The 25,706-nt window shown below is 42.5% G+C and overlaps 3 protein-coding genes across 10 annotated transcripts in view; 1 reads left to right on the top strand and 2 right to left on the bottom strand.

Moving 5' to 3' along the window:
* The window catches only part of LMLN (leishmanolysin like peptidase), a 73,892-nt gene extending 63,126 nt beyond the window's left edge, over nt 1-10,766 (bottom strand). For 2 of the 3 annotated variants that reach the window (XM_012476633.2, XM_012476635.2), the window contains exon 1: nt 10,551-10,766. In XM_012476633.2, coding sequence (XP_012332056.1) covers nt 10,551-10,766 — 216 coding nt within the window. The remainder of the gene's footprint in view (nt 1-10,550) is intronic. The other variant, XM_012476634.3, reaches the window with a different exon arrangement.
* Nucleotides 10,767-15,346: 4,580 nt separating this feature from the next.
* On the bottom strand, nt 15,347-20,595 carry RPL35A (ribosomal protein L35a). Of its 2 annotated transcripts, none has more exons than XM_012476608.3 (5): nt 20,526-20,595; nt 19,844-19,886; nt 19,492-19,644; nt 16,974-17,118; nt 15,347-15,450 (listed from the first exon to the last, which is right to left on the bottom strand). In XM_012476608.3, the coding sequence occupies exons 2-5, from the start codon at nt 19,852-19,854 to the stop codon at nt 15,427-15,429; spliced, it is 333 nt and encodes a 110-aa protein (XP_012332031.1). In that variant the 5' UTR covers nt 19,855-19,886; nt 20,526-20,595; the 3' UTR covers nt 15,347-15,426. The 2 variants fall into 2 exon arrangements, with proteins under 2 accessions (XP_012332031.1, XP_012332032.1); XM_012476609.3 differs by having other exon boundaries at nt 20,513-20,581.
* A 258-nt stretch (nt 20,596-20,853) lies between these two features.
* Nucleotides 20,854-25,706, top strand: part of IQCG (IQ motif containing G) — a 55,569-nt gene continuing 50,716 nt past the window's right edge. For all 5 annotated transcript variants that reach the window (XM_012476624.3, XM_012476625.3, XM_012476627.3 and 2 more), the window contains exon 1: nt 20,854-20,944. The gene's annotated coding sequence lies outside the window, so the exon portion shown is untranslated. The remainder of the gene's footprint in view (nt 20,945-25,706) is intronic.

Here is a 25,706-nt window from a genome sequence, read left to right as displayed (position 1 = left end):
CTGCACTCCAGCCTGGGCAACAGAGCAAGACTCTGTCTCATTAAAACACACACACACACACACACACACACACACACACAACACGCAGGTACATCATAGGCAAACTTGTGAAATCTGAAAATAAAGATAAAATATTCAAAGCGATGAGAGGAAAAACAACACATTTGATATGGATTGGTTCTGTAATCCCAACCAAATTTCATCTTAAATTGTAATCCCACGTTTGGAGGGAGGGAGGTGATTCGATTACAGGGATGTTTCCCCATGCTGTTCTCACGATAGTGAGTGAGTTTTCACAAGATCTGATGGTTTTATAAGTCTCTGGCATTTCCCATGCTTGAACTTCTCTCTCCTGCTGCCATGTAAAGAAGGTCCTTGCTTCTCCTTCGTCTTTCACCATGATTTTAAGTTTCCTGAGGCCTCCCCAGCCAATGTGGAACTGTAAACCTCTTTCCTTTATAAATTACCCAGTCTTGGGTAGTATCTTTATAACAGTCTGAGAACAGACAAATACAACATTATATATAGGAAGGGAAAAGAAGTACAAATGGCACTGACTTTCCATCAAGAACAATCCCTAAGTACAGAAGACAATGAAATAAACAGTAAAGGGCTAAAAGAAAGAAATTCAACACGGAAGTCTATATCCAATGAAACTACCCTTCAAAAATGAAGAGGAAATAAAGACATTTCAGATAAATCTAAGAAAAATTCATCACCAGCAGACTACACCACAGGAGATGCTAAAGGAAGTTCTTCGTTGGAACGGAAATGACACTAAAGGGTAACCTGCTTCTGTAGGAAGGAATGAAGACTACTGGAAATGGTAAACATATAAATAGATATAAAAGACTATTGTGCAGAAGAGTCAACATAGCAGGTCAGAGATTGCTCTCCTAGGAAGGCCCACTGGTAAGGTTGACCTTTTGCTGGCATCTGGGAACCTGGATGGTAAGCACGTCCCTACACTGATCGAAAACTTCACTAGGTTATAAGGGTGGCTCACTGTATCTAAACTGTTTGCAGAAACAATATGGTTTATGCTGAACATTTGCTTGCTTCTGGAGTCTGAAATTTCAGTGGCTGAAATTCTGTCTACATGACCAGCGTCCAATAAAAACCCTGGACTCTAAGAATCAGGTGATCTTCCCCGGTAGACCACATTTTGTGCATGCAGTAACAATACACTGCTGAAGGACTTAAGCGGGTCCTATGTGACTCTACTAGGACAGGACTCTTGGAAGTTTTTACCTAATTTCCTCTAGTCTTTGCTCCGTGATCCGTTTTCTTTGCTGATTTTACTTTGTATGCTCTCACTGTGATAAATTTCAGTTGTGAGGGTAACTACAAGCTGAGTCCAGTGAGGCCACCTCACAATCACCAAACCTGGAGTGGTCTTGGTAACCCTCAACACAATTATATATACTTCTTTTCTTCTTTCCAATTTTTTAGAGACAAATAAATATTTAAAGCAAAAATTGTAAAATTTTAAATTGTGAAGTTTTTTTTTTTTAATTAATTTATTTATTTTGTTTTTTTTCTGAGACAGAGTCTCTCTCTGTTGCCCAGGCTGGAGTGCTGTGGTCCAATCTCGGCTCACTGCAACCTCTGCTTCCTGAGTTCAAGTGATTCTCCTGCCTCAGCCTCTCATGAAGCTAGGATCACAGGTGCCCACGACCATGCCCAGGTAATTTTTTTACTTTTAGTAGACACAGGGTTTCACCATGTTGGCCAGGCTGGTCTTGAATTCCTGATCTAAGGTGATCTGCCAGCCTCAGTCTCCCAAAGTACTGCGATTACAGGCATGAGCCACTATGCTGGCCTAATTGTGAGGTTTATAGTATATGAAGAAGTAATATATAGTCCAACAAGAGAGAAATAAATGAAATTATGCTGTTGAAAATTTCCTGTATTTAACATGACTATTTTTTAAGTTTTAGTTTAAGTAGATATCATAAGTACACTACATATATTGTAATCACTGGAGCAAACACTCAATATTTTGTATTGTACATTCTGCTCAAGTATGTGTGGGACATTCACTTAGCTAGATCATATTTTGGGCCATAAAACAAACTTTAAGACATAAAAGAACTGGTAAAAAGTATGTTCTCCAACAATAATAAAATTTGATAAGAATGCAATTTCAGAACGATATCTGGGAAATCCCCAAATATTTTTGAAAAATCAAACAACAAATTTTTAAATAACCTTTAGTTTGGAGAAGAAATTACAATGGAAATTAGAAAATAGTTAGAACCAAATAAAAATAAAATTACAAGTTAATATTTGTGGGATGCAGCTAAACTAGTATTTAGAGGGAACTGATAGCTTTAAATGTTCATTTTAGAAAAAAGATCTCCAATTCATGATCTAAGGTTCTACCTTAAGATACTTAAAAAAAAAAAAAGAACAAACTGAACTCAAAGAAAGCAGTAAGATGGGCATGGTGGCTCATACCTATAATCCCAGCACTTTGGGAGGTTATGGTGGGAGGAATGCTTGAGCTCGGGAGTTCCAGGCTGCAGTGAGCAGTGACTGCACAACTGCACTTCAACCTAGGCGACAGAGTGAGACCCTGTCTCACAAAAGAAAAGAAAGACAGAGAGAATACAAACTACCAATGTTGGAAGCTACACAGAAGATATCACTAGAGACTTTATAGCCCTTTAGAGATGATCATCAAGGAATATAATGAAAACTTCATGTCCATAAATTTGACAACTTAAATGAAGTGAAATTCTTTGAGAGACATAACTTAAGAAAACACAGTCAAGAAGAAATAATAATCTGAATTGTCCAAAATCAAAGTATGACTTTCAAAAAAGAAAATTCTAGAATGAAATGACTTAATTCGTGAATTCTAAACATTTAAGGAAGAAACAATATTGATTCTACAGAAACTCTTCCTGAAAATAGAAGAAAATGGAATATGTCACAGCTCATGCTATGAGGCCAGCATTATCCTGATACCAAACCTGAAGTTATTATTAGAGAGGAAAAGAAAATAAAACTGCAGACCAAAATCTTTGCAAGTAGTTGGTAAAAAACATAAAAATAAAAATAAAAAAATAAGGCTGGGCGCAGTGGCTCATGCCTGTAATCCCAGCACTTTGGGAGGCCGAGGCAGGCAGATCACAAGGTCAGGAGAGCGAGATCATCCTGGGTAACACAGTGAAACCCTATCTCTACTAAAAATACAAAAAATTAGTCAGGCATGGTGGGACGTGCCTGCAATCCCAGCTACTCGAGAGGCTGAGGCAGAAGAATTGCTTGAACCCGGGAGGCAGAGGTTGCAGTGAGCTGAGATCGCACCACTGCACTGCAGCCTGGGCTACAGTGCAAGACTCTGTCTCAAAAAAATTTTTTTTAATTTAATTTAAAAAATGAAATTAAATAAACACTACAGACCAATATCCCTTATTAATACAGATATAAAGGTGAAATGGTTCACATCTATAATCCCAGTGCTCTGGGAGGCCGAGGTATGAGGACTGGTTGAGTCAAGTGGTTCCACACGAGCCTGGTAAACATAGCAAGACCCCCATCCCCATTAAACATAAAAATAAATGAACTGGGTGTGGTGGCTCTCACCTGCAATCCTAGCTAATTGGGAGGCTGAGGCAGGAGGATGGCTTAGGCCAAGTAGATTAAGGGCGTATAGTGAGCTATGACTGTGCCGCTATACTCCAGCCTGGATGACAGAGTAACACCCTGTCTCTACAATATAAAAATATATAGATGTAAAATCATCAGCAAAACATTAGCAATTCAAATCCAGCAAATGTAAAAAGGGTAACAAAGCATCACCAAGTGAGGTTCATCTCAAGAATGCAAGGCTGATTTGACATTCAAAGAAAATCAATCAGTGTAACAGATAATATCAACAGTAAAAAAGAAAAGCCACATGGTTATATCAACTGTGAATGAAAGGTAGTTAAGAAAATTCAACATCCATTCATGACTTTTATAAAAACTCTCACCAAACTAGGAATAGAAGGGAATTTTATTAATTTGATAAAGTATACCTATCAAAAAAATCCATAATTAATATTTTTAACAGTGGAGGACAGTGTTTTCCCCCTAAGATCAGAAACGAGACAAGGATGTCTACTCTCACCACTCTTATTCAACATCATACTGGATGTCCCAGACTGTGTGATAATATTAACATTAAAGATGTAATAGGCTGGGCATGGTGGCTCTCACCTATAATCCCAGCACTTTGGGAGGCCTAGGCAGGTGGATCACTTTAGGCCAGGAGTTTGAAACCAGCCTGGCCAACAAGACAAAACCTCATCTCTACCAAAAATACAAAACTTAGCCAGGAGTGGCGGCACGCATCTGTAGTCCCAGCTACTTGCGAGGCTGTGGTGGGAGAATCGCTTGAACCTAGGAGGTGGAGGCTGCAGTGAGCCAAGACTGTATCACTGCACTCCATCCTGGGTGATGGAGAGAGACTTTGTCTCAAAAAAAAAAGATGTAATAAACAAAAGATATATGTTGTAATGCCTAAAATGCACAAGCGCACATGCATACACACACAAGTAAATGTAAGAAAATGAAATGAAACACCTGTAAGCTTGAACCACAAACAAGCTAAATAAGCCTATTTTCTCTTGTATTAATATAGTCATTATTAGGCTGCAGCACAGTGGTGCCAACCTGGTTCACTGCAGCCTTGACCTCCTGGGCTCAAGCGATCCTTCTACCTCAGCCCACCAAGCAGCTGGGACTACAGGTGTATACCAACACACCCAGCTAATTTTTGTATTTTTTGTAGAGACAGGGTTTTGTCAAGTTGCCCAGGTTGGTCTTGAACTTCTGAGCACAAGCGATTTGCCACCTCAGCCTCCAAAAGTGCTGGGATTACAGGTGTGAGCCACTGTACCTGGCCAAAAATTTTTAATAGAGAAAATCTGAAGTACAGTATTAATCACCTCACCTTATTAACATGTATAGAAATCTATATTCAATAACTATAGAATAGGCCAGGTATGGTGGCTCCTGTCTGTAATCCCAGCACTTTGGGAGGCCAAGGCAGGAGGACTGCTTGAGTCCAGGAGCTGGAGACCAGCCTTGGCAACATAGTGAGACCCCATCTCTTAAAAAAATAAAAAAATAAAAATAACTATAGAACATATATTCTTTACAAGTACATGTGAAACGTTAAACAGGATAGATCATATTCTAAACTATAAATAAAATAATCTCAGACAGGTGCAGTGGCTCACACTTGTAATCCCAGCACTTTGGGAGGCTGAAGCAGGATTGCTTGAAACCGGGAGTTCAAGACCAACTTGGGCAACATAGCAAGTCTCCATCTCTACAAAAATAAAAATAAAAAACTAGCCAGGTGTGGTGGCATGTGCCTGAAGTCCTAGCTACTTATAAGGTTGTGGGGTGGGGGTGGGGGTGGCGGGGTTGAAAATTGCTTGAATACAGGAGTTCGAGGTGGCAGTGAGCTATGATTATATCACTACACTCCAGCCTGGGTGACAGAGGGAGACCCTGTCTCAGCACCTGGCCTAAAAAATTTTTTTAAGAGACAAGGTTTTGGCTGGGTGCGATGGCTCATGCCTGTAATCCCAGCACTTTGGGAGACGGAGGCAGGTGGATCACCTGAGGTCAAGACTTTGAGACCAGCCTGGCCAACATGGTGAAATCCCATCTCTACTAAAAATACAAGAATTAGCCAGGCATGGTGGTGGGTGCTTGTAATCCCAGCTCCTCTGGAGACTCAGGCAGGAGAATTGCTTGAACCCAGGAGGCTGAGGTTGCAGGGAGTCAAGATCGCGCCATTACACTCCAGCCTGGGCGAAAAAAAATTAAATAATAAAGAAAAACAAATAATCTTAACAAACTTTAAAAGACTGAAATCATAGAAAATATTCCCCAGGCCGGGCGCAGTTGCTCACGCCTGTAATCCCAGCACTTTGGGAGTCCGAGGTGGGCGGATCACGAGGTCAAGAGATCAAGACCATCCTGGCCAACATGGTGAAACCCCATCTCTAATAAAAATACAAAAAAATAGCTGGGTGTGGTGGCACGCGCCTGTAGTCCCAGCTACTAGGGAGGCTGAGGCAGGAGAATTGCTTGAACCCAGGAGGCAGAGGTTGCAGTGAGCTGAGGTCATGCCACTGCACTCCAGCCTGGCGTCTGGTGACGGAGTGAGACTCTGTCTCAAAAAAAAAAATAAATATATATATATATATATATATATATATATATATATTTTTTTTTTTTTTTTTTCTCCAAGTTAGAAACCAATAAGAAGATATCTAGAAAAAGGACCAAATACTTACAAATTATATTTTTAACATTTTTTTTAAATCCATGGGTCAAAAAAATAAATTACCAAGGAAAATTAAAAACATTTTGACCTAAACGATAATTAAAATCCAATATGTCAAAATTTGTGGAAAGTGCTAAAGTTGTACTTAGAGAGAAATTTATATCTTTGAATGCTTATATTAGAAAGGAAAAAAAGGTTCAAAAACAATGATCTAAAGTTTCCATCTAACAATATGAGCCAACTAAATCCACAATAAGTAGAAAGAGGAAATAACAAAGAACAGAAAACAATGAAATAGAAACAAACACTAAAGAAAATTACACATGACCACGGTTTATCCCAAAAATGCAACATTGATTTACCATTGGAAAATACAATGTAATCTACCACATAAAACTATATGATTATCTTAACAAGTACCAGAAAAAAAACATTTGACAGAATGAGTCCCCATTCAGGGTAAAAACCCTCAGGAAACCAGAAATGAAAGGGAGTTTTCTCAATCTGATAAAGGGCACTATAAAAAAATTTAGAGTTAACATCATACTTAATGGTCAAAGACTGGTCCTAAGATCAGGAACAAAGGTTTTGCTCAGCCTTGAACTGGATGTTCTTATCGGAGCAATAAGGGGGAAAAAATATATATGTAAATGATACAAAACAACAACAATTGTTTCTATTTATAGTTAATACATGGCTAACGCTGAACATTGTAAGGGAGGAAACTCAACTAGAATAAGTAAGTTTAGCTAGGTCTCAGAAGATAAGGTTAATATACAAAAATCATTTTTACATACTACCTGCAAACAATTGGAAAACTTTAACCATAATTCCACTAACAACGACATCAAAAAGTCAAAGACCCAGGAATACATTTAACAAACGACATGCTTTCTGGCTGGGCTCAGCGGCTCGCGCCTGTAAAATACTGGTACTTAGGGAGGTTGAGGCAGGAGGATCACCTGAGGCCATAAGTTTGAGACCCGCCTGGACTCTCTCTCTACAAAAGAATGAAAAATTAGCCAGGTGTGGTGGTGCATATCTGTAGTCCCAGTTACTTGGGAGATTAAGGCAGAAGGATCATCTGAGCCCAGGAATTCAAGCCTGCAGTGAGCTATGATTCTGACACTGCACTCCAGCCTGAGTGACAGAGCAAGACTCTGTTTCAAAACGAAAAAAAAAAGAGAGAAAAGAAAATGGAAGAAAAAATGCAAGATCTATACATTGCCGAGAGAAATTATGCATCATCTAAATAAATGGAGAAATGTATATTGTGTTCATGGATTCAAAGACTTGAAACTGTTATGTGTCAATTATCCCCAAATGATCTATAGATTAAATGCAATCCCAATCACAAATCCATCAGGCTTTTTTGAAGAAACTGAGAAACTGACTCTAAAATTTATATGGATCTTTGAGCCTCCCCCTGCCAAAAAATAAATAAATTTACATGGAAATATAAAGGCCTTAAAATAGCCAAAATCATTTGGAAAACGAAGAACGAAGCAGGAAGACTTACAATACCGTCTGACTTCAATATTTATTACAGAAGTACATAATCAAGGCAACTGAATACCTATATGGGGCAAAGAAAAATAAAAAGGATCTTGATCCCCTATCGCACTGAGATGAATCATAATCCTAACAGTGAAGGCTTCCAGAACACAGGAGAATATGTTAATGACCTAGGGGGCAGGCAAAGATTTCTTAAAAAGGACATCTGTTGGTAAGGATATGCAGCAACCCTAACTCTAATATTTTGTTGATAGGGGTGTAAAATGGTACAGTACTTTGGAGAAAGGTTTAGTATATTTTTATAAACATTCACCTACCCTTTGACTCAGTAATTTCACCCCTAGATAATTATCCAAGAACAATGAAAACCCATATCCACAAAAGTTACTGTATACAAGAATATTGACGGCAGCTTTATTTATACTAACTAAAATCTTGAAGCAACCAAAATATCCCTCTTTGAACAAGATAACAGAAAAACAAATTATGATATAGGCATTCACTGGAATACTCAGCAATTCAAAGGAATAAATTACTATCATATACAACATGAATCTCCCAGACATAATGCCAAGCAGATGCCAGATACAGAGGAGTACATCCCATATAATTCCATTCATATACCCTAAGCTCTAGAATTGGCTAAACTAATCTAGTTTTTAAAAAACAATTAGGAAACTAGCTGCCTGGGGTGGACAGGAGACTGGCACAGGACAGGAGGGAACGTTCTGGAGACGTGGAAATGTTTATGTGGATGCGCATGGATATATTTGTGGCATTTCAATACATGTAAATTTTACCAAAAAACTTTTCAAAAAAACAGTAAGTAGGAGGTTGGGGAACGGCTGAAAGTATATGAAACAAGAATGGCAGAACCTTAAGCGTTAAAGTCAGGTGATGGGTCCATGGAGGTTTATTAAATTATTCTGATTTTGTTTGTACTGGCATAATAAAAAGTAAAAACAAAACTTACAGATTTTAGTTAAGAACAAGTTAAAAAGTAAAACTGTTTTGTAGCTTCCAACCACCACCAAAAACAAAAAAGTTACTATAATTTCCTGTAGCATTGAACAGAGATATAGTAATTAGCACGGCTACAGTGAACACTGTAGTTCCTGCCTATGCTCCGTCCAGGTTAAAGCAAGGAGAATGGTGAGGACGACAGGGTATTTACATACTCTATGAGGAACTAGGGAAACTTATTAGGGATGAGGCCTTTTTCTCTTATTTTAATCCAAAATAAAAGAGAGAAGTGGAGGGTTTTGTGGGAAATTTTTTAAAAAGAATTCAACCAAAATGCAGAGTCATGATAAAAGCTGTAAAAAGGCTATAAATTCAGCCGGGCGCGGTGGCTCACAACTGTAATCCCAGCACTTTTGGAGGCCGAGGAGGGTGGACCACGAGGTCAAGAAATCGAGACCATCCTGGCCAACATGGTGAAACCCCATCTCTACTAAAAATACAAAAATTACCCGGGCATGGTGGCACACGCCTGTGGTCCCAGCTACTAGGGAGGTTGGGGCAGAAGAATCGCTTGAACCCGGGAGGCAGAGGTTGCAGTGAGCTGAGATCATACCACTGCACTCCAGCCTGGCGACAAAGTGAGACTCCGTGTCAAAAAGAAAAAAGTAAAAAAAAAAACAAAAAAAAAAAACAAAAAGCTACACACCCCGAAGTAAATATTTTGGCTCACTTGGTTATGAAGAGTATGCCTGTAATATTTTGGAAGTTACCATAAAAATGAGTGTCTTTGGATTTCTGGGCTGAACTGAACATGTGTAGGTGAATCTTTCTTAACAAAGTAGTAATACAAATTATAAAATTAATCACAGCATGCAGCCCTGCCCCAGGTACTCTCCCTCCTTGTAAAGAATACTGATTATCATGGACCCACCTCTGACCTAAATACTGTGAAGAAATCAAAGTATGAAACACAAACCTTATCCGCCGGAAACTTACAATTTAGCTGCAAAGGCAAGATATGCCTAGAAAACAAGCCATTACCGCATAGCAGTACTTGGTTAAGTGCCCGGAGACAGTACAGATACGATGTACTTTTTAATGAAAAGAACATTCTGCTTTGGTGGTTTCAGCAGGCTGCCTTGAAGTTTGGGAACTTGAATTGAGACAAAGAATTTAGGCAGGGAGAAAAATGGGATGGGAGGCGGGCAGGCACTTCCAGAACAGAGGAACCGGGTAAAGCAAACAAAGTGACGACATAACGTGAAAAGAAGCCTGAATTTTGTCTCCAGTGAACCCCCAACATCCCTCCAACGCCTCTGTCTGGCTCTCTGCTCAAGGTCTTCCCAAAACTTCAGGTCAGCGGTTCCTGAAGTGGTCCCCGCACAGGCATACATCACCAACCAGCTGGGAACGTAGCGTCAATTCTGGGAACTCATCCCAGACCTACTGAGTCATTAAGTGCGGGACTGAGGGCAGCAGTCTGTCTTTTACCATGTGCGTCAGGTTACCGCGCACGCTCAAGTTTGAAAAACACTCATCGAGGGCTGCCTGCTAAGCTTAACCCTCCGCACAAAAGTGATGATGTTCTGAGTGCCTAAGAGCCAACTTGTAGGGTGTAGGGAGCTGAGGGCGGGTCCCAGGCCTGTAAAGTTCAGATTCTGCCCCAATTTCGCTTTCTCATCCAGGACACCTTCTCCCAGTCACTGTCTTCCCCTGCCTGCTCCTTCTGCAGGACTTGAACCTGAGAGGGCCCGCTCCCGCCCCTCTGTCGCCCTACCTCAGTGTCAGAGGGGACGTGGTGCCGGCAGGGAGGGGAACTGCCCGAGACGGGAGTAGATGTGGCGCTTGCTCGCAGCCCGCCCAACAGGAGTAAAACGCTTCGGACCCACAAAGAACCGCTCCAGCGCCACCGGCACCGGCCGGGTCCTGAACCCGAGTAACCGGCTTCTCCGCCCCACTCGGCCGCCATCTTCGGGCCGAGCGTCGTTACCATGGAGTGCGTGACGCCTCTGCGCCCGCGCCGGCCCCGCCCCTCGCCTCTCGCGGCGGACGGAGGCCCGCCCGGGCGGAAAGCTGCTTTCCGATTGGACAGCGTCACCCGCAGGAAGTTCCCGCCCAAGATGAGGGCAGCGACGGCGTCCACAGCGTCACGGTGCGCGAAGCCGGCCAATAAATGCTGTTTGGTGGCCCACGTGGGCTGGGCTGCGGGAGGAAGAAAGGCTAACGGGCGTTGGCGGTATGTAGGTGTCTGAGGGCGTTTCTCAGTTCTTTCATTTACCAAAGGGATATGCACCTACTGGGTGCCAGGTGTTTAGACGGACATCTGACCCTCTGCAGAATCTTTCGGTGTAGTCCTTTGTTTGAAAAGGCGAGTGGAATACTTTCATTTACTTATCCTGAGTCACCAACCTTAGGCCCGTTAGTTAAATAAGGCCATTTCCTATAAAATCAGTGATACGCCCTTTACTGTTTTGCTCAACTCCATCTTTTAATTTCCAACCAAGAATTGCCACTGCATCCGAGATAAGGGGCATCCTGGCCATTAAGGAAACGCCTTCAAAACCGGGCCGTAAGGAACTATATTAAATGGGAAGTGGGCTCATGACACTAAAGTAAAACTACTTGAGCTGTAAGTCATTCCATGGGAACTGAATAGGTAAACTACTATACTGGGAAACGAAGGGGTAGGAAAGAAGGAAAATCTCGAGTTACAAACTATGGGTGGAGATTATAAACTCAGATACGAGGATAGGGTGGTGTTTTAAGTATTACCGTTTTACCAGTAAAGACTCACTAATGTGTCTACCATCCCACAACTAGTGCAAGTTGGGATTCCAAACCACATTTCTGACTTAGGAAACGTGCTCTTTCCACCACAATACCACAAATAAATTGCTGTTGTGAATAAAGAATGGAACCAGTAATTTTAAGCTCCTACCTGTAACAATAGTATTATGCTAAAGAAAGGCTTTTTTTTTTTTGAGACGGAGTTGCACTGGGTATCCAGGCTGGAGTGCAATGACACTATCTTGGCTCACTGCAACCTCTACCTCACAGGTTCAAGCGATTCTCCTGCCTCAGCCTCCCAAGTAGTCAGGATTACAGGCGCCCACCACCACACCCGCCAACTTTTGTACTTTTGGTAGAGATGTGGTTTCACCACATTACTCAGGCTAGTCTCCCCTGACCTCAGGTGATCTGCCCGCCTTGACCTCCCAAAGTGTTGGGACTACAGGCGTGAGTCACTGCGCCCGGCCAGGAGGAATGGCTATTTCAATGGCATAGAGGACAAGCTGCCAGCCAGGCAGGCCCTTTCTTGTAAACCATGGACTCTTACTGTGGCAACATCGACTTGAGTACCTTTGACTTAATTTCCATATGGGAGCATAAAAACACATTATTTACAAATGCTGCACCATCCCAGTAACAAATAGCATGTATTTATTTTTGAAGCTCATTTACCATTGCACATGTAAGTTACTCGAGTTACCCCAGTGTCTCAACCTTTTGTTTTCCCTGCTTTGCTTAAGTGCCTACCTCTTACTGTGTAAGCACCTCCATTGCTCTCGTCTAGTCCACTCAGAATACCATTCACTTCTCCACATGTCTAACTCAGACCTGAAATACCCATCTGTCTTCATGGACATGTCCACAGGTAAACATAGCTTCTTCAAATTCAACTGTGCTCCTCTCACAAAACCATCTCCTGGTTCCCCAGCTTTGTAAATGCACCATTACCCAGCCAGCTCCCATAGCCAGAAACATGCAAATTCTCTGAGACTGAAAAGCCCACCTGATTTTCCCTTGTTTATGCTGGGCTGCCATTGGGATTTTAAATGTTAATCTGTAACACGGTGGTTTCCTAAGGGGGAAAAAAAAAGCAAAAAGATAAATTGTTAATCTGAGCTGGACATGGTGGCTCTCACATCTGTAATCCCAGCACTTTAGAACAAGGCAGGGGGATCACTTGAGGCCAAATTAGAAACCAGCCTGGGTCCCTCCAAAAATTTTTAATTAGCTGGACATGGGTGGCATGCACATGTAGTCCCAGATTCTCTGGAGGCTGTGGGCACAGGATTGCCTGAGTCCAGGAGTTCAAGGTTGCAGTGAGCTATGATCACACCACTGCACTGCAGGCTGGGCAACAGAAACCCCATCTGAAATGAATAAATTTTTAAATTACAAAACTGGTCTCTCCTGCAAATCAGGTTCTTCAGTGACATTATATTACACATAAGAACAATCTTAAGCCTAAGATTCTCAGTACAGGGCGGGGCACGGTGGCTCACACCTATAATCCCAGCACTTTGGGAGGCCGAGGCGGGTGGATCATGAGGTCAAGAGATTGAGACCATCCTGGTCAACATGGTGAAACCTCGTTTCTACTAAAAATACAACAATTGGCTGGGCATGGTGATACATGCCTGTAGTCCCAGCTACTCGGGAGGCTGAGGCAGAATTGCTTGAACCCAGGAGGCGGAGGTTGCGGTGAGCCGAGATCGCGCCATTGCACTCCAGCCTGGGTAACAAGAGCGAAACTCCGTCTCAAAAAAAAAAAAAAAAATCCTCAGTACAGTACAAAAGACCTCTTATGTGGCATTTCTTCGTTTTCTGGACTTTCCACTCAGCCAATCAGTTAGGTTGGTTCAACTGCCTTCTGTGTTCCTAAGATCTTGCCATTTCCTGAGGCATTTCTTCCTCTATACTAAAAAGTTTCATTACACAGGCAGTATACCCACATGCCTCTATCCCTGAATACCCTGAGTACTGATCGTATCTAAACTGGCACAATGAACACAATAGGTACTTTAGCTTATCTTGGCCTTTCAGAGTGGGTGTCCAAGATCAGCACTTCCTTCCCCGACCTCATAATTCCCAAGTTCAATTCATTAGCATTTTAATAACCCACTTCCAACTTCTGGCCATGAAAGGCACTGCTCACGTCTGGTGAATACAGCATAAATGCACCGTTTGCCTTAAAACCACAATCTCAATAATGAGCCTAGCACGAGTGCAAATACAAGCCCATGTCCATGAAGCATAGGACAACAATGGCAACTTTGGCCTGCATACAATCATTGGACTGACCAAACCTTTCTTAGAACTGTCAATGTTGACAGAGGGACCTTTGGGGGAGGTGGGCTTCTTGCTTTCTCCTGGGTCCGTGTATCTCACTACCCTCTTTGTAGGTTAGCAGATTTTAACAGGGTGGCTACTGGAGGAAGGGGAAGTGGGAAAGCTGGGACGGTATTTGCACTTTCCCTTTCTACAAAAATTTTCCCTCAGTCCTGCCTCCAGGAGATGTAACACAGCCAGTGTGCTCTTCCTACCCAATCCTTTCTTTTACCTCTTTCCCCCAATAGATTTCCAGCATGTTCATCATTTTTTAGCATAGACAAGAGAACCTATACACATTTCAAAACTGCAAAAGGGCTTAGAATGGCAAACTTTCTTGTTGACACTTTCAGTGCAATTTAAAAATCTGTTAATTTAAAAACTATCTGTGCTATAGACAACACTAACCTTCAGGAGGGGAAAAAAAAGACTGTTACTCCATCAATCAGAAATCTACAACCTGGGAAACATAGTGAGGCCCAGCTCTACAAGTAACTAAAAAGTTAATTAATTGGGTGTGGCAGCACACAAGCCTGTGGTCCCAGCTATTCAGGAAGCCGAGGTAGGGTTGCCTGAGGCCAGGCTGAGGTTGCAGTAAGCTTGTCATCGTGCAACTGCACTCCAGCCTGTAAAACAAAACAAGACCTTGTCTCAAAAAAACAAAAAATCTACAACCGCATTGCAAAGCTGATGCCTTGGTTGTTTTATTTTAGCACATTCCTAAGAAATCTAAAATATTTGGGAGGCCTTACTTCTTTAAAGTGCAATCTTTACTAGCTTAAAACATGAAGCCAAAGAAAGCTGCCACCTTCCCATGCACTATTCCCAACCTCCATATACCTCCCATAGGACTGCTCTTTACAAATGGAGTAATATGGCTTAATTCTGTTTAACAATACTGGAATACTATCAAGTCCCAATAGCTTCTCATATCCCAGTCTATCCAAATGAACTACCAAAGCCCATCAACATAATCTTCATTCAAATTATTCCCAATTCCTACTTTTAAGTTTCCCAACCAATCTGTATTGAACAAATGCACAGTATTACAAAGCACTTAGCAGGGTGTGGCGGCTCACATCTATAATCCCAGCACTTTAGGAGGACAAGGAGGGAGGATTGCTTGAGCCCAGGAGTTTGAGGCCAGCAAGGGCAAGAATCAGACCCTCTCTACAAAAAATTTTAAAATGAGCCAGGCATGGTGGCATGAGCCTGTGTTCCCAACTACTTGAAAAGCAAAGGTAGACTGCTTGATCCTTTGATTGTGAGGCTGAAGTGAGTGCCACTACACTCAGCATGGGCAACTGAGCAAGGCTCTGTCAAAGATACTCACATTAAAATCTGTTACCTTCTAAATCCCTGTACTCGCCCTGTAATTTTCATCACATGTCTCTCTGACCTCCTTATACTCCGAAAATACTGGACAACCTCCATAATTTTAAGCATATAGCAAATCAATTTAACATAGTAAGTTTTTTAATCCACTTAACAAAAATACAAGAGCACAAATCCACATTTATTTATTGATTTTCATTAGTTTAAATCCTTGAGGGGTACAGCATCTGTGAGGAAAAAAAGAACATATGAAACATTAGCTGAATATATGTTTACAAATATTATCAAGAACCGTAATATGGATAAATCTCTGAAAGGCAACCATTGACACGTTCTAGTGGTAAGGACAGTTTTTATAACCTTCAGTTTCTACATGAACATACTTTAAGAACCAGCACTCTTAAAAAACATGTACTGGCTGGGCATGGTGGCTCACATCCGTAATCCCAGCACTTTGGGAGGCCGAGGCAGATCACGAGCAAGAGATTGAGACCATCCAAAACCCCATCTCTACTAAAAATACAAAAATTAGCTGGGCGTGGTGGCACATGCCTGTACTTCCAGCTACTCAGGAGGCCGAGGCAGGAGAATCCCTTGAACTTGGGGGACAGAGGTTGCAGTGAGCTGAGACCACACCACCGCACTCCAGCCCGGCAACAGTGAGACTCTGTCTAAAAACATATACTGAAGATACATTTAATTTTGCTTCTTCTAAAGACAGAGTAAAGCCCTCCTCTGTTGATAAACCCTGATGAACCACTTAGCAGAGTTCAACAGTAAGTACCCCATGGTCCCAAGAATATAAAGTCTACATGCCAAAACAGACCCTAAAGGAAAAGTAGGAGCTATTTGAGAAAAATTACAGGAGAAAACTGAGAAAGCCTGGCACCAAAGACCTGAGACCTAGGAACATAAATATGTTTTCTTCATGTACAAAATAAAGCTGCTAACACCTATTCTAACAAGACTGACAAGATGGAAATGGCAAAGTATTGACAATTATGCCAGGAGTTAACTGTTAAATTTTTGCTTTCTAGCAATTACTTCAGTGCCCAAAAAATATCTTCACCGGTAAACTATTCAAGGCTGTCTATGGTGGTTCAAGCATGTAATAATCCCAACACTCTGGGAGGCCGAGGTGGGCAGATCACTTAGGCTCAGGAGTTCAAGTTCAAGACCAGCCAGGGCAACATGGAGAAACCCTGTCATTGCAAAAAATACAAAAAATTATCTGGGCATGATGGTACATGCCTATAATTCCAGCTACTGGGGAGACTGAGGCATGACAATCACTTCAACTCGGGAGGCAAAGGTAGCAGCGAGCCAAGATCATGCCACTGCACTCCAGCCCAGTTGAGAGTGAGACCATGTCTCAAACCCCTACCCCTGCCCCAATAAAATTAGATGGGTGTGGTGGCACATGCCTATGGTCCCAGCTACTTGGGGAACTGAGATGGGAGGATTGCTTGAGCCCAGGAGGTCGAAGCTGCAGTGAGCTGTGATCATGCCACTACACCTCAGGCCCCAGGCTGGGTGACAAAGTGAAACCCTGTCTCAAAATAAAAAAAAAAAAAAAACAAATACCTATTCTTTCAATTATTATTTATCTCCACTGCTCTGCAATACACAAATGTTGCAGCATAATTTACTGGTATCAATGTCACAATCAGAGGTCCGTAGAAGTCAAAACCCAACACCTTGAACTTAGTCTGACTCGTCAGAGGTCCATTTTGCTAAAAATTGTACTCACCACTCGGATTCTGTGTCCAATGGCCTTAGCAGGAAGGTTGCTTCGGAATTTGGCACGAACCATGCCACTGTTTCCATGGGCCCGAGTTACCTTTCCCCAGATTACTCTGGTTTTGTTTGGTTTGCCACCAGGAGTCACTGTGTTGCTGATTTTATAAAGGAAAGAAGAGGAATACAGACCAATATAGTCGGAAACAAATTCAAGGTGACCTCCAAATGAGTGGTTCTCAACCCACTTAATCACCTGAGAAACTTTAAATGCCTGGAACACCATTCATTTGACAGATATTTATCGAGTACCTATTGTATGCCAGGCACTTCTGTAAAATACAGCAGCTATAAAACAAAAATCTCTTTCACACGATAACCAAGTAAGTATAAGGAAAATACATAGGTGGTCAGATAACAGATGAAATACTGAAAAAATAGCAAAAAAGGACAGGTATGAGGACATTTGTGTGTACTGCAATTTTAAATAGCCAAGGAAGGTCTGACTGTGGTGACAATGGAACAAAGACTGGAAAGGGAGGGAAATGCCATGAAGTTATCAGGGGATGGCTGGTGCAGGCATTGGAGGAAGACCCAAGGAGGGTGTGTCCTGGCCTTATGACAGATTAAGACACCAAGGGGTTAATCCCAGCTGAGATAAGAGAATTATGGAACCCTTAATGCACTGGGTCTTATGGGGCCCTTAATGACCAGCTTTTAGTGAATGAGAAAAACCACTGAGGTTTGAGCAATGCACAAAGGATGTGACTTTATATATATTTCCTTTAATTAGACAACAGAGTTGTCTTTCACCCAGGCTGCAGTGCAGTAGCCCAATCATAAATCACTGAAGCCTCCATCTCCTGGCATCAAGCAATCCTCCCACCTAGGCCTCCCAGACACTGGGATTACAGGTGTGAGCTACTGCACCTGGCCCCTGACTTAAATTTTAAACCACTGACTTAAAATGTTAAAAGAACACTTTGCCTGCAGAAGAAAAGGTGGGGCAATGATGAAAACACTTTCCCAGAGATTTTAATTGGCCTGGAGTGGGTTAAGAAAATAGGATTGGCTGAGCACTGTGGTTCAGGCCTGTAATCCCAGCACTTTGGGAGGCCAAGGCGGGCAGATCACGAGGTCAGGGGTTCTAGAGCAGCCTGGCCAACATGATGAAACCCCATCTCTATTAAAAAGACAGAAATTAGCCTGGCACGGTAGCACAGGCTTGTAATCCCAGCTACTGGGGAGGCTTAGGTCGCAGTGAGCCAAGATCACTCCAGCCTGGGTGACAGAGCAAGATGTCCTCTCAACAAAAAGGACTAATGTCTACAGTATCAACACCTTTAGGCATGCATAAAAGCTGCAATTTTGGCCTGGTGCAGTGACTCACACCCATAATCCCAGCACTTTGGGAGGCAGAGACAGGTGGCTCACTTGAGGTCAGGAGTTTGAGACCAGCCTGACCAACATTGTGAAACCCTGTTTCTACTAAAAATACAGAGTTAGCTCACATGGTGGTGAATGCCTGTAAACCCAGTTACTTGGGAGGCTGAGGCAGGAAAATCGCTTGAACCTGGGAGGTGGAGAGTGCAGTGAACTGAGATTGTGCCACTGCACTCCAGCATGGACAACAAGAGTGAAACTATGTCTCAAAAAAAAAAAATCTTAATTTTAAAGCAGCAACAAAATGCATTACGCACGATAAGCGTTCTAAACAACGTTAAATTCTGGCCAAAGGAGCCGAGAAAAAAATTAAAAACCTTAAAATGATCACAATGTAATAAGGAATTCGCTCCTTTATTTCTAAGTGCCAGAAGTTCCTAAATCGACCACCCCGCTCAAAAGTAATGTCCTTCTACAACTCCCCATTAAGTTCAATGACGCAAAATAGGAGCCACAGCAACACCAATCCAGCCTGGCCAACGTGGGAAAACCCAGTCTCTAATAAAAAATACAAAAATTAGCAGGGTGTGGTAGTGAACCCCTTGAAGCCCAGCTACTCAGAAGGCTGAGGCTGGAGAATCGCTTGACTCAGGAGGCGGAGGTTGCCATGGGCTAAGATCGCGACACCTCGCTTCAACCTGGGCAACAGAGAAGGTCTCTTGTCATCAAAACAAAAAAACCAATACCAAATACTTCAGCCACCTCTTTTGTTTATTCTTCCCAATAGGAAAATGAGGCCGGGCGCGGTGGCTCACGCCTGTAATCCTAGCACTTTAGGAGGCCGAGGTGGGCGTATCACCTGAGGTCAGGAGTTTGAGAGCAGCCTGGCCAACACGACAACCAACCTCCCAACCCCCCCACGCCCCCTCTACTAAAAATACAAAAACTAGCTGGGCGGGTGCCTGTAATCCCAGCTACAAGGGAAGCTGAGGCAGAACTGCTTGAACCCAGGAGGCGGAGGTTGCAGTGAGGGAGACAGCCCACTGGACGCCAGCCTGGGCGACAGAACAAGAGTCCATTATTTAAAAAAAATAAAATGAGGCAGATCTCAAATAAAAACCCAAAATTTACCAGTATCATAAACTTACTTCTTTGCTTTGTATACATAAGCACATCTCTTGCCCAAATAGAATTCTGTTTCATCTCGGGCATAAACACCTTCAATTTTAAGAAGCGCTGTGTGCTCCCTTTGGTTCCGGAGACCCCGCTTATAGCCGGCAAAAATAGCCTTGGACCATAGCCTAAGAAACAAAAGATACACAACATGAAATACAATCTTCAACGAACCAATTAGACCTGTAATAACCCCCACCCAAAAGTTACCTAGAGCAAACATCTAATTTTTTTTTTTTTTTTTTTTTTTTTACCAATTTTAAGCTCTCATTTACGTTCACGTCTAACACACAAAAACAAAAGAGCAACTATAGTTAAAACGCGTACCTTCCGGACATAGTTCCTTTTGTAAGCCCTGTTCCCAGCAGGCCTTAAAACAAACAAAAGATTCAGTTTAAAACCAAGCCACACAAGTTTCCCACCTCGTCCCCTCTCATTTAAGCCTCTAAGGCAAATTCCTTTTGAATCGGGATTTCACGTAAGATTACGGGGAAACAATTAAGCCAGAACATCCATATGAAACGCGGGGGCCGGCTAGACATTGGAACCTCAGAGAACAGCTAATATCTAAGCAAGCTTAAGAATGAGACAAAACTAAGGGACAAGAGTCACTAAAATAACTCTTAGAAAAGCCTGGGAACACTCGGGAAAAGAAACGAAGACTTAAGCAGAGAAACACAGCTAAGACTTTTATACACTGGCGGGGGAGAATAGCTGAGGAAGAGACTGTTAAGCAAAGGGAGGTGTGGACTGGGAGGAAACACCCTATCCTAAAGGAAGCCCGGCCTCATGGACAACTGCAGACGTCGAACAAAAACATCCACTTCACTCCGCTCGGGCCCGGGCAGCCGCTCTCTGGGCGCCACGGGACTAAGCGCAATCAGTCCAGCATCTCCTCCATCCTGTTCGCTCTCTCCTTGAAACCCACAGAAATCAGTGGCTGCCAGAGATTCCGATACGCACCGGCAACTCGCTAAGGTAGACGAACAAACTTACTCCAGTTATTTACCTCCAAATTTCGGCAGCAAGCGCTGCTCCTGCCTCCGCAAGTGCCAAGATGGCGGGAAGAGAAATACGAGGCCCCGCCGCGTGGCCTTGTGGGATTAAGCGCCTCTCGGACACGCCCCCAACTTAGGCATCTTCTGCAAACGCCAGAAAAGCAGCCCTCGGAAATCGTCTTCGGGCTGAAATAAGTCACATTCAAGAGCACTCTTACAATTCTTTTCCTTAATCCTTTCATTTTGGTGGCTGCAAGGTAAGCCTATTACTTGGTAACAGGGGAAGGCAAAATAGTAGCCGGCTAAATCCGCCGACGCCGTGCGTTGCCATAGAAACAGCTTAGCTTGAAACGACGTCCCCAGATGCTGCAGGTGGAAATGTGAAGCTGTCTGCGTCGAGGACTGGCCGCTGCCTGAAGGCTGATTGATTGTAAGATTGATTTGCGAACAAATCGAGGGTGCTTTTCCTTTGATTCATACAGCAGTAGACAGAACGAAGACCCTAACCTGGCACGGAAGAGAAAGGCCGGGAGCAGGAAGGCAGCAGGAGCTCTTCCTTCTTTTTTTTTCTGTACTTCTTTTCTCCCCTCTACTTGTTTATCCCTTCAAGAAATGAGACTGGGCACGGTGGCTCACGCCTGTAAACCCAGCTCTTTCGGAAGCCGAGGCGAGAGGATCGCTTGAGGCCGGGAGTTCGAGACCATTTCCCCCGCCCTCCCCTATATATACAAAAGAAAAAAAAAAAGAATTAAAAAAAGAATGAAATGACTTAAATTCTTACCTCCATTCTTCTTTTTGGATCCGAGGTATAAGGAGGACTGCCTAGAGGAGGCTTTATCGCCTTTTTAGGAGACTTCTTTTAGCTACTTCGTGTCCGCGCCCAATAAGTCCTCAGTAGATACTTGTAGAGGTGTATTCGTGGACGCCAGAGATTTACATTTCCGAATTATTGCGCATTTATTTGCGTTACCCTATGGATTCATTAATTTATTTAACAAATAGTTTAATGAATGGCTACCCTATACCAAGGTTTGTATGATGACACAGCAGTAAACAAATCTCTGCCCTCGTGGAGCTTACATCCTACGAGGGGGAGCAAGACAATGAGCAAGTGAAATAGGTGACACATTAGAAGAAAATTAAGCAGAGAGGCCAGTGTAAAAGAGGCTTTCCGCACCTTACTTTGAGATGGGAAGTATTTAAGGGTTCTGAACAGAAGAGTGACTCGATCTGAGTTACATATGGACAAAGTCACTGTGTTGGGACTGAAGGGAGGCAAGGGCACCAGCAGGAAGAGAATTATAGGTTACTGTAGTGAATATGATGAGAGATGATGGTGTGGAAACAGACGTGATGAGTACTGGAATTCGGAATATATTTAAATTCTGGCAGGATTTGCTGGTGGATGAGGAATGAGAGAGAGGAGTAAAGGATGGCTCCAAAGTTATATGAAATAGATGTACATAAGTCACTGTTAAAATCAGATCCTGGCCCACTACCGCACCCAATGTTCTCTGTCCCAGAAAGAAATGTGCTAGAAATTTCACTATCAGATATTAATTTGTCAAAGTTCTAAATGTAAGTCCTCCTGGGAGGAATACACATTAAATGTGAGTTTCATTTGTTTGCTCACATATTATTCATTCCACAAATACTTGAGTGCAGTGCCTGAAACTTAGTGCCTGATATGACTGTGAGCATCATTGTCATGGCTCCTGCTTGCACGGAACAGTTGTCTAGTGGGGAGAAACTGACATAAACATAACAAATTGTGAACAGAGCTCTGTGGGAAAATAGTGCCATGAATGCCCTGACCTAGCCTGATGAGTTAGGAAAAAGATCACTTGGAGAAGTGTCATTTAAGGCATTTTTCAAACTGCAGGTGGTGATCCATTAGTAAAGCATGATCATAATACTTTTTAAAACAAAGTATGTCAGAATAAAAAATATCAGAATGTTTTCACATATGGAAAGCATAAGTTGTTTTTATCAAACGTTGTTTCAGTTATTTGTATGTGTGTGTATATATATATATACACAATGATCTAGTATACATATACATTTTACATGTATATATGGATAAAATGATCTAATATACATATACATTTTATGTGTATGTATATTAGATCATTGTATCATTAAGTGTGGCCCTGAAAGGAAACAGTTGTCAGAGTAGAAAACTTAATAAAGGATCTGTTTACAAAGGTAAAGCCGGAGTAAAGGCTGAGCATGGTGGCTCACGCCTGTAATCCCAGCATTTTGGGAGGCCGAGGTGGGTGGATCATTTGAGGTCAGGAGTTCAAGACCAGGTTGGCCAACATAGCAAGACCCTGTCTCTACTAAAAATACAAAATTAGACAGGTGTGTGCCTATAGTCCCAGCTACTCAGGAGGCTGAGGTATGAGAATCGCTTGAACCTGGGAGGCAGAGGTTTCAGTGAGCCAAGATCGTGCCACTGCACTCCAGCCTGCATGACAGAGTGAGACTGTCTCAAAAAAAAAAAAACAAAAAAGATAAAGGAGGAGTAAAACTACAAGGGATGATGGAGTCTCCCCGGACCTAGGAAAGAAATAGTTACCTAAGCCCAGAGAGAGAGAAGTTTGAAGAGAATTACCTGACAGAAGCCTTGTCCTTTGATAGAGGAATATAACCAACCAATGATATTCTGGCAGAGAAGGAGCAGGGAGAATAAATGCCTGATCTCTCTTCCCTACACTGAATCTCTTTCTGGAATCTCCCATTGATATACTCCATATGGGTCAGTCTCCCAGAGCACAGAAAATGTTAGAGATTTCACTTAGAAATACAACACAGTTTTGGTTTTTTTTTGAGACAGAGTTTCGCTCTTGTTACCCAGGCTGGAGTGCAATGGCACGATCTCGGCTCACCGCAACCTCCATCTCCTGGGTTCAGACAATTCTCCTGCCTCAGCCTCCTGAGTAGCTGGGATTACAGGCACGTGCCACTATGCCCAGCTAATTTTTTGTATTTTTAGTAGAGACGGGGTTTCACCATGTTGACCAGGATGGTCTCGATCTCTTGACCTCGTGATCCACCCGCCTCGGCCTCCCAAAGTGCTGGGATTACAGGCTTGAGCCATCGCGCCCGGCCACAACACAGTTTTAAGCTGGTGATGGGTCAGTGGGACTTTACGAGATGAAGAGGTGAGGAAAGAGGGGCTGAACTGGAAGGAATAGCATGTGCAAAGACCCTGAGTTGCAAGTGAGCATCAGTCCATAGAACTGAAAGAAGCCCATTGAGGCTGGAGCCCAGAGAGCAAGGAAAGGGCAGTTATAGTTAGGTCTAGAGAAGATCAGAGGGGCCCAGATCATACAGACCTTGTAGACCAAGTTAAGAATTTTGCTCTTTGTCCTAAGGCAACGGGAAACTATTAAAGGGTTCTAGAGAGGGACATAATCAGATTTTCAATTTTAAAAGATCACTCTTTCATTTTAAAAAGGTCACTTCCTGCACCTTCAGACAGGACATCTGAAAAAAAAATTTAAAAACAGATCGTTTCCAATTTGGAGGTTGTTGGAATAGTTCAAGCACTAGGTCCAACTTGGGAGATATGGAAATAGAAGGTAAAATCCAGCCGGGCGCGGTGGCTCACGCCTGTCATCCCAGCACTTTGGGAGACCGAGGCAGGTGGATCACCTGAGGTCAGGAGTTCCAGACCAGCCTGGCCAACATGGTGAAACCACGTCTCTACTAAAAATACAAAAATAAGCTGGATGTGGTGGCGGGTACCTGTAATTCCAGTTACTCAGGAGGCTGAGGCAGGAGAATCGCTTGAATCCAGAGGCAGAGGCTGCAGTGAGCCAAGATTGTGCCACTGCACTCCAGCCTGGGAGATGGAGTAAGACTCCATGATGCCGATCTCAAAAAAAAAAAAAGAAAGTAAAATCCACAGGCCTTGGCGATGGTCTGGATTGGGAGGAATGCTGATACCCAGATGAAAAGGTGGCAGGAATGAGTACTGGGTTTCTTGCATGAGGAGTGAGAAGCCAGAGCAGCAAGCAGGCACTGGGTTCTACATAAGCATAGGCCTATCTTACCCATGTGAAGCACATTTGCCTGTGCCCGCAGCCTAAAAAAGTGGAAAACAAAGAATCAACAACATAATTAGAAGAAAAATATTCTGCTTAATACCATGCTATTTCCTCCTAAAACTGCCCCTGCATCAGAAATTTGGCTTGTTTGGAGTGTTTTTGTCAAATATATATGATGATTCTATTTTATATGTTTGAATTTTTGCATTTCAGATTTTTGTTGCAAGAGTCATATTTGTACCACCTTTCTCAGAGTTACTTTATTGTGGACGAATTGACACTGGAAACTGACCATTCACTGTCAACTCAGTTAAATGCAAAGTTCTCCATAGGTGTTCTCACTGCAAATCTCATTTAAGCAGAAAGGATTTTGGTTTACTGAGGATGGCTAACATCTTGATAGCAGTATTAAACTGATTTGCAGGATTAATCGTTTTTCCAAATGTCATCTCAATTATTCCTCTAAGTCCATGTACAGCAAATTCTGTTATCTGGCAGATAAGATGCACTGAGTGATCTAATTAAATATTATAGTGCTCAGAATAATAGAAAAATTATTATATAGAGATTACCAATTAAAAATCATGATACAGGCCAGGCGTGGTGGCTCACGCTGATAATCCCAGCACTTTGGGAGACCGAGGTGGGCAGATCATGAGGTCAGGTGATCGAGACCATCTTGGCCAACATGGTGAAACTCCAACTCTACTAAAAATACAAAAATTAGCTGGGTGTGGTGGCGTATGCCTGTAATCCCAGCTACTCGGGAGGCTGAGGCAGGAGAATCGCTTGAACCCAGAAGGCGGAGGTTGCAGTGAGCCGAGATCGCACCACTGCACTCCAGCCCATGCAACAGTGTGAGACTCTATCTCAAAAAAATAAAAAATAAAAAATAAAATTAAAATCATGATACAATAAAACATACTAAAAGCATGTTAAACATTAATTTACCTTAGGAAGAGACTCAAAGAGTGCATGTATCTTCAGTTTTTTGGTAGACCAGTAATAATTAAGTTGACAACTTTTTTTTGTTGTTTGTTTTTTAAGATGGAGTTTCACTCTTATTGCCCAGGCTGGAGTGCAATGGTATGATCTCGGGTCACCACAACTTCCACTTCCCAGATTCAAGCGATTCTCCTG

This window comes from Aotus nancymaae, unplaced genomic scaffold (genome assembly GCF_030222135.1).
Source record: "Aotus nancymaae isolate 86718 unplaced genomic scaffold, 86718_ANA_hifiasm-v0.15.2.pri h1tg000019l, whole genome shotgun sequence".
Classification (NCBI taxonomy): Eukaryota; Metazoa; Chordata; class Mammalia; order Primates; family Aotidae; genus Aotus; species Aotus nancymaae.
Note: the sequence above shows the minus strand (reverse complement) of the source record. Positions and strands in the feature narration are given on the sequence as shown.

Excerpts from the sequence above, each read along its gene's own strand:
- RPL35A (XM_012476608.3), bottom strand. Across the intron at positions 17,119-19,491 it reads TATGTATACAAAGCAAAGAA|CAACACAGTGACTCCTGGTG; the intron begins GTAAGTTTATGA and ends TTATAAAATCAG. Across the intron at positions 15,451-16,973 it reads TTGGACACAGAATCCGAGTG|ATGCTGTACCCCTCAAGGAT; the intron begins GTGAGTACAATT and ends TTTTCCTCACAG.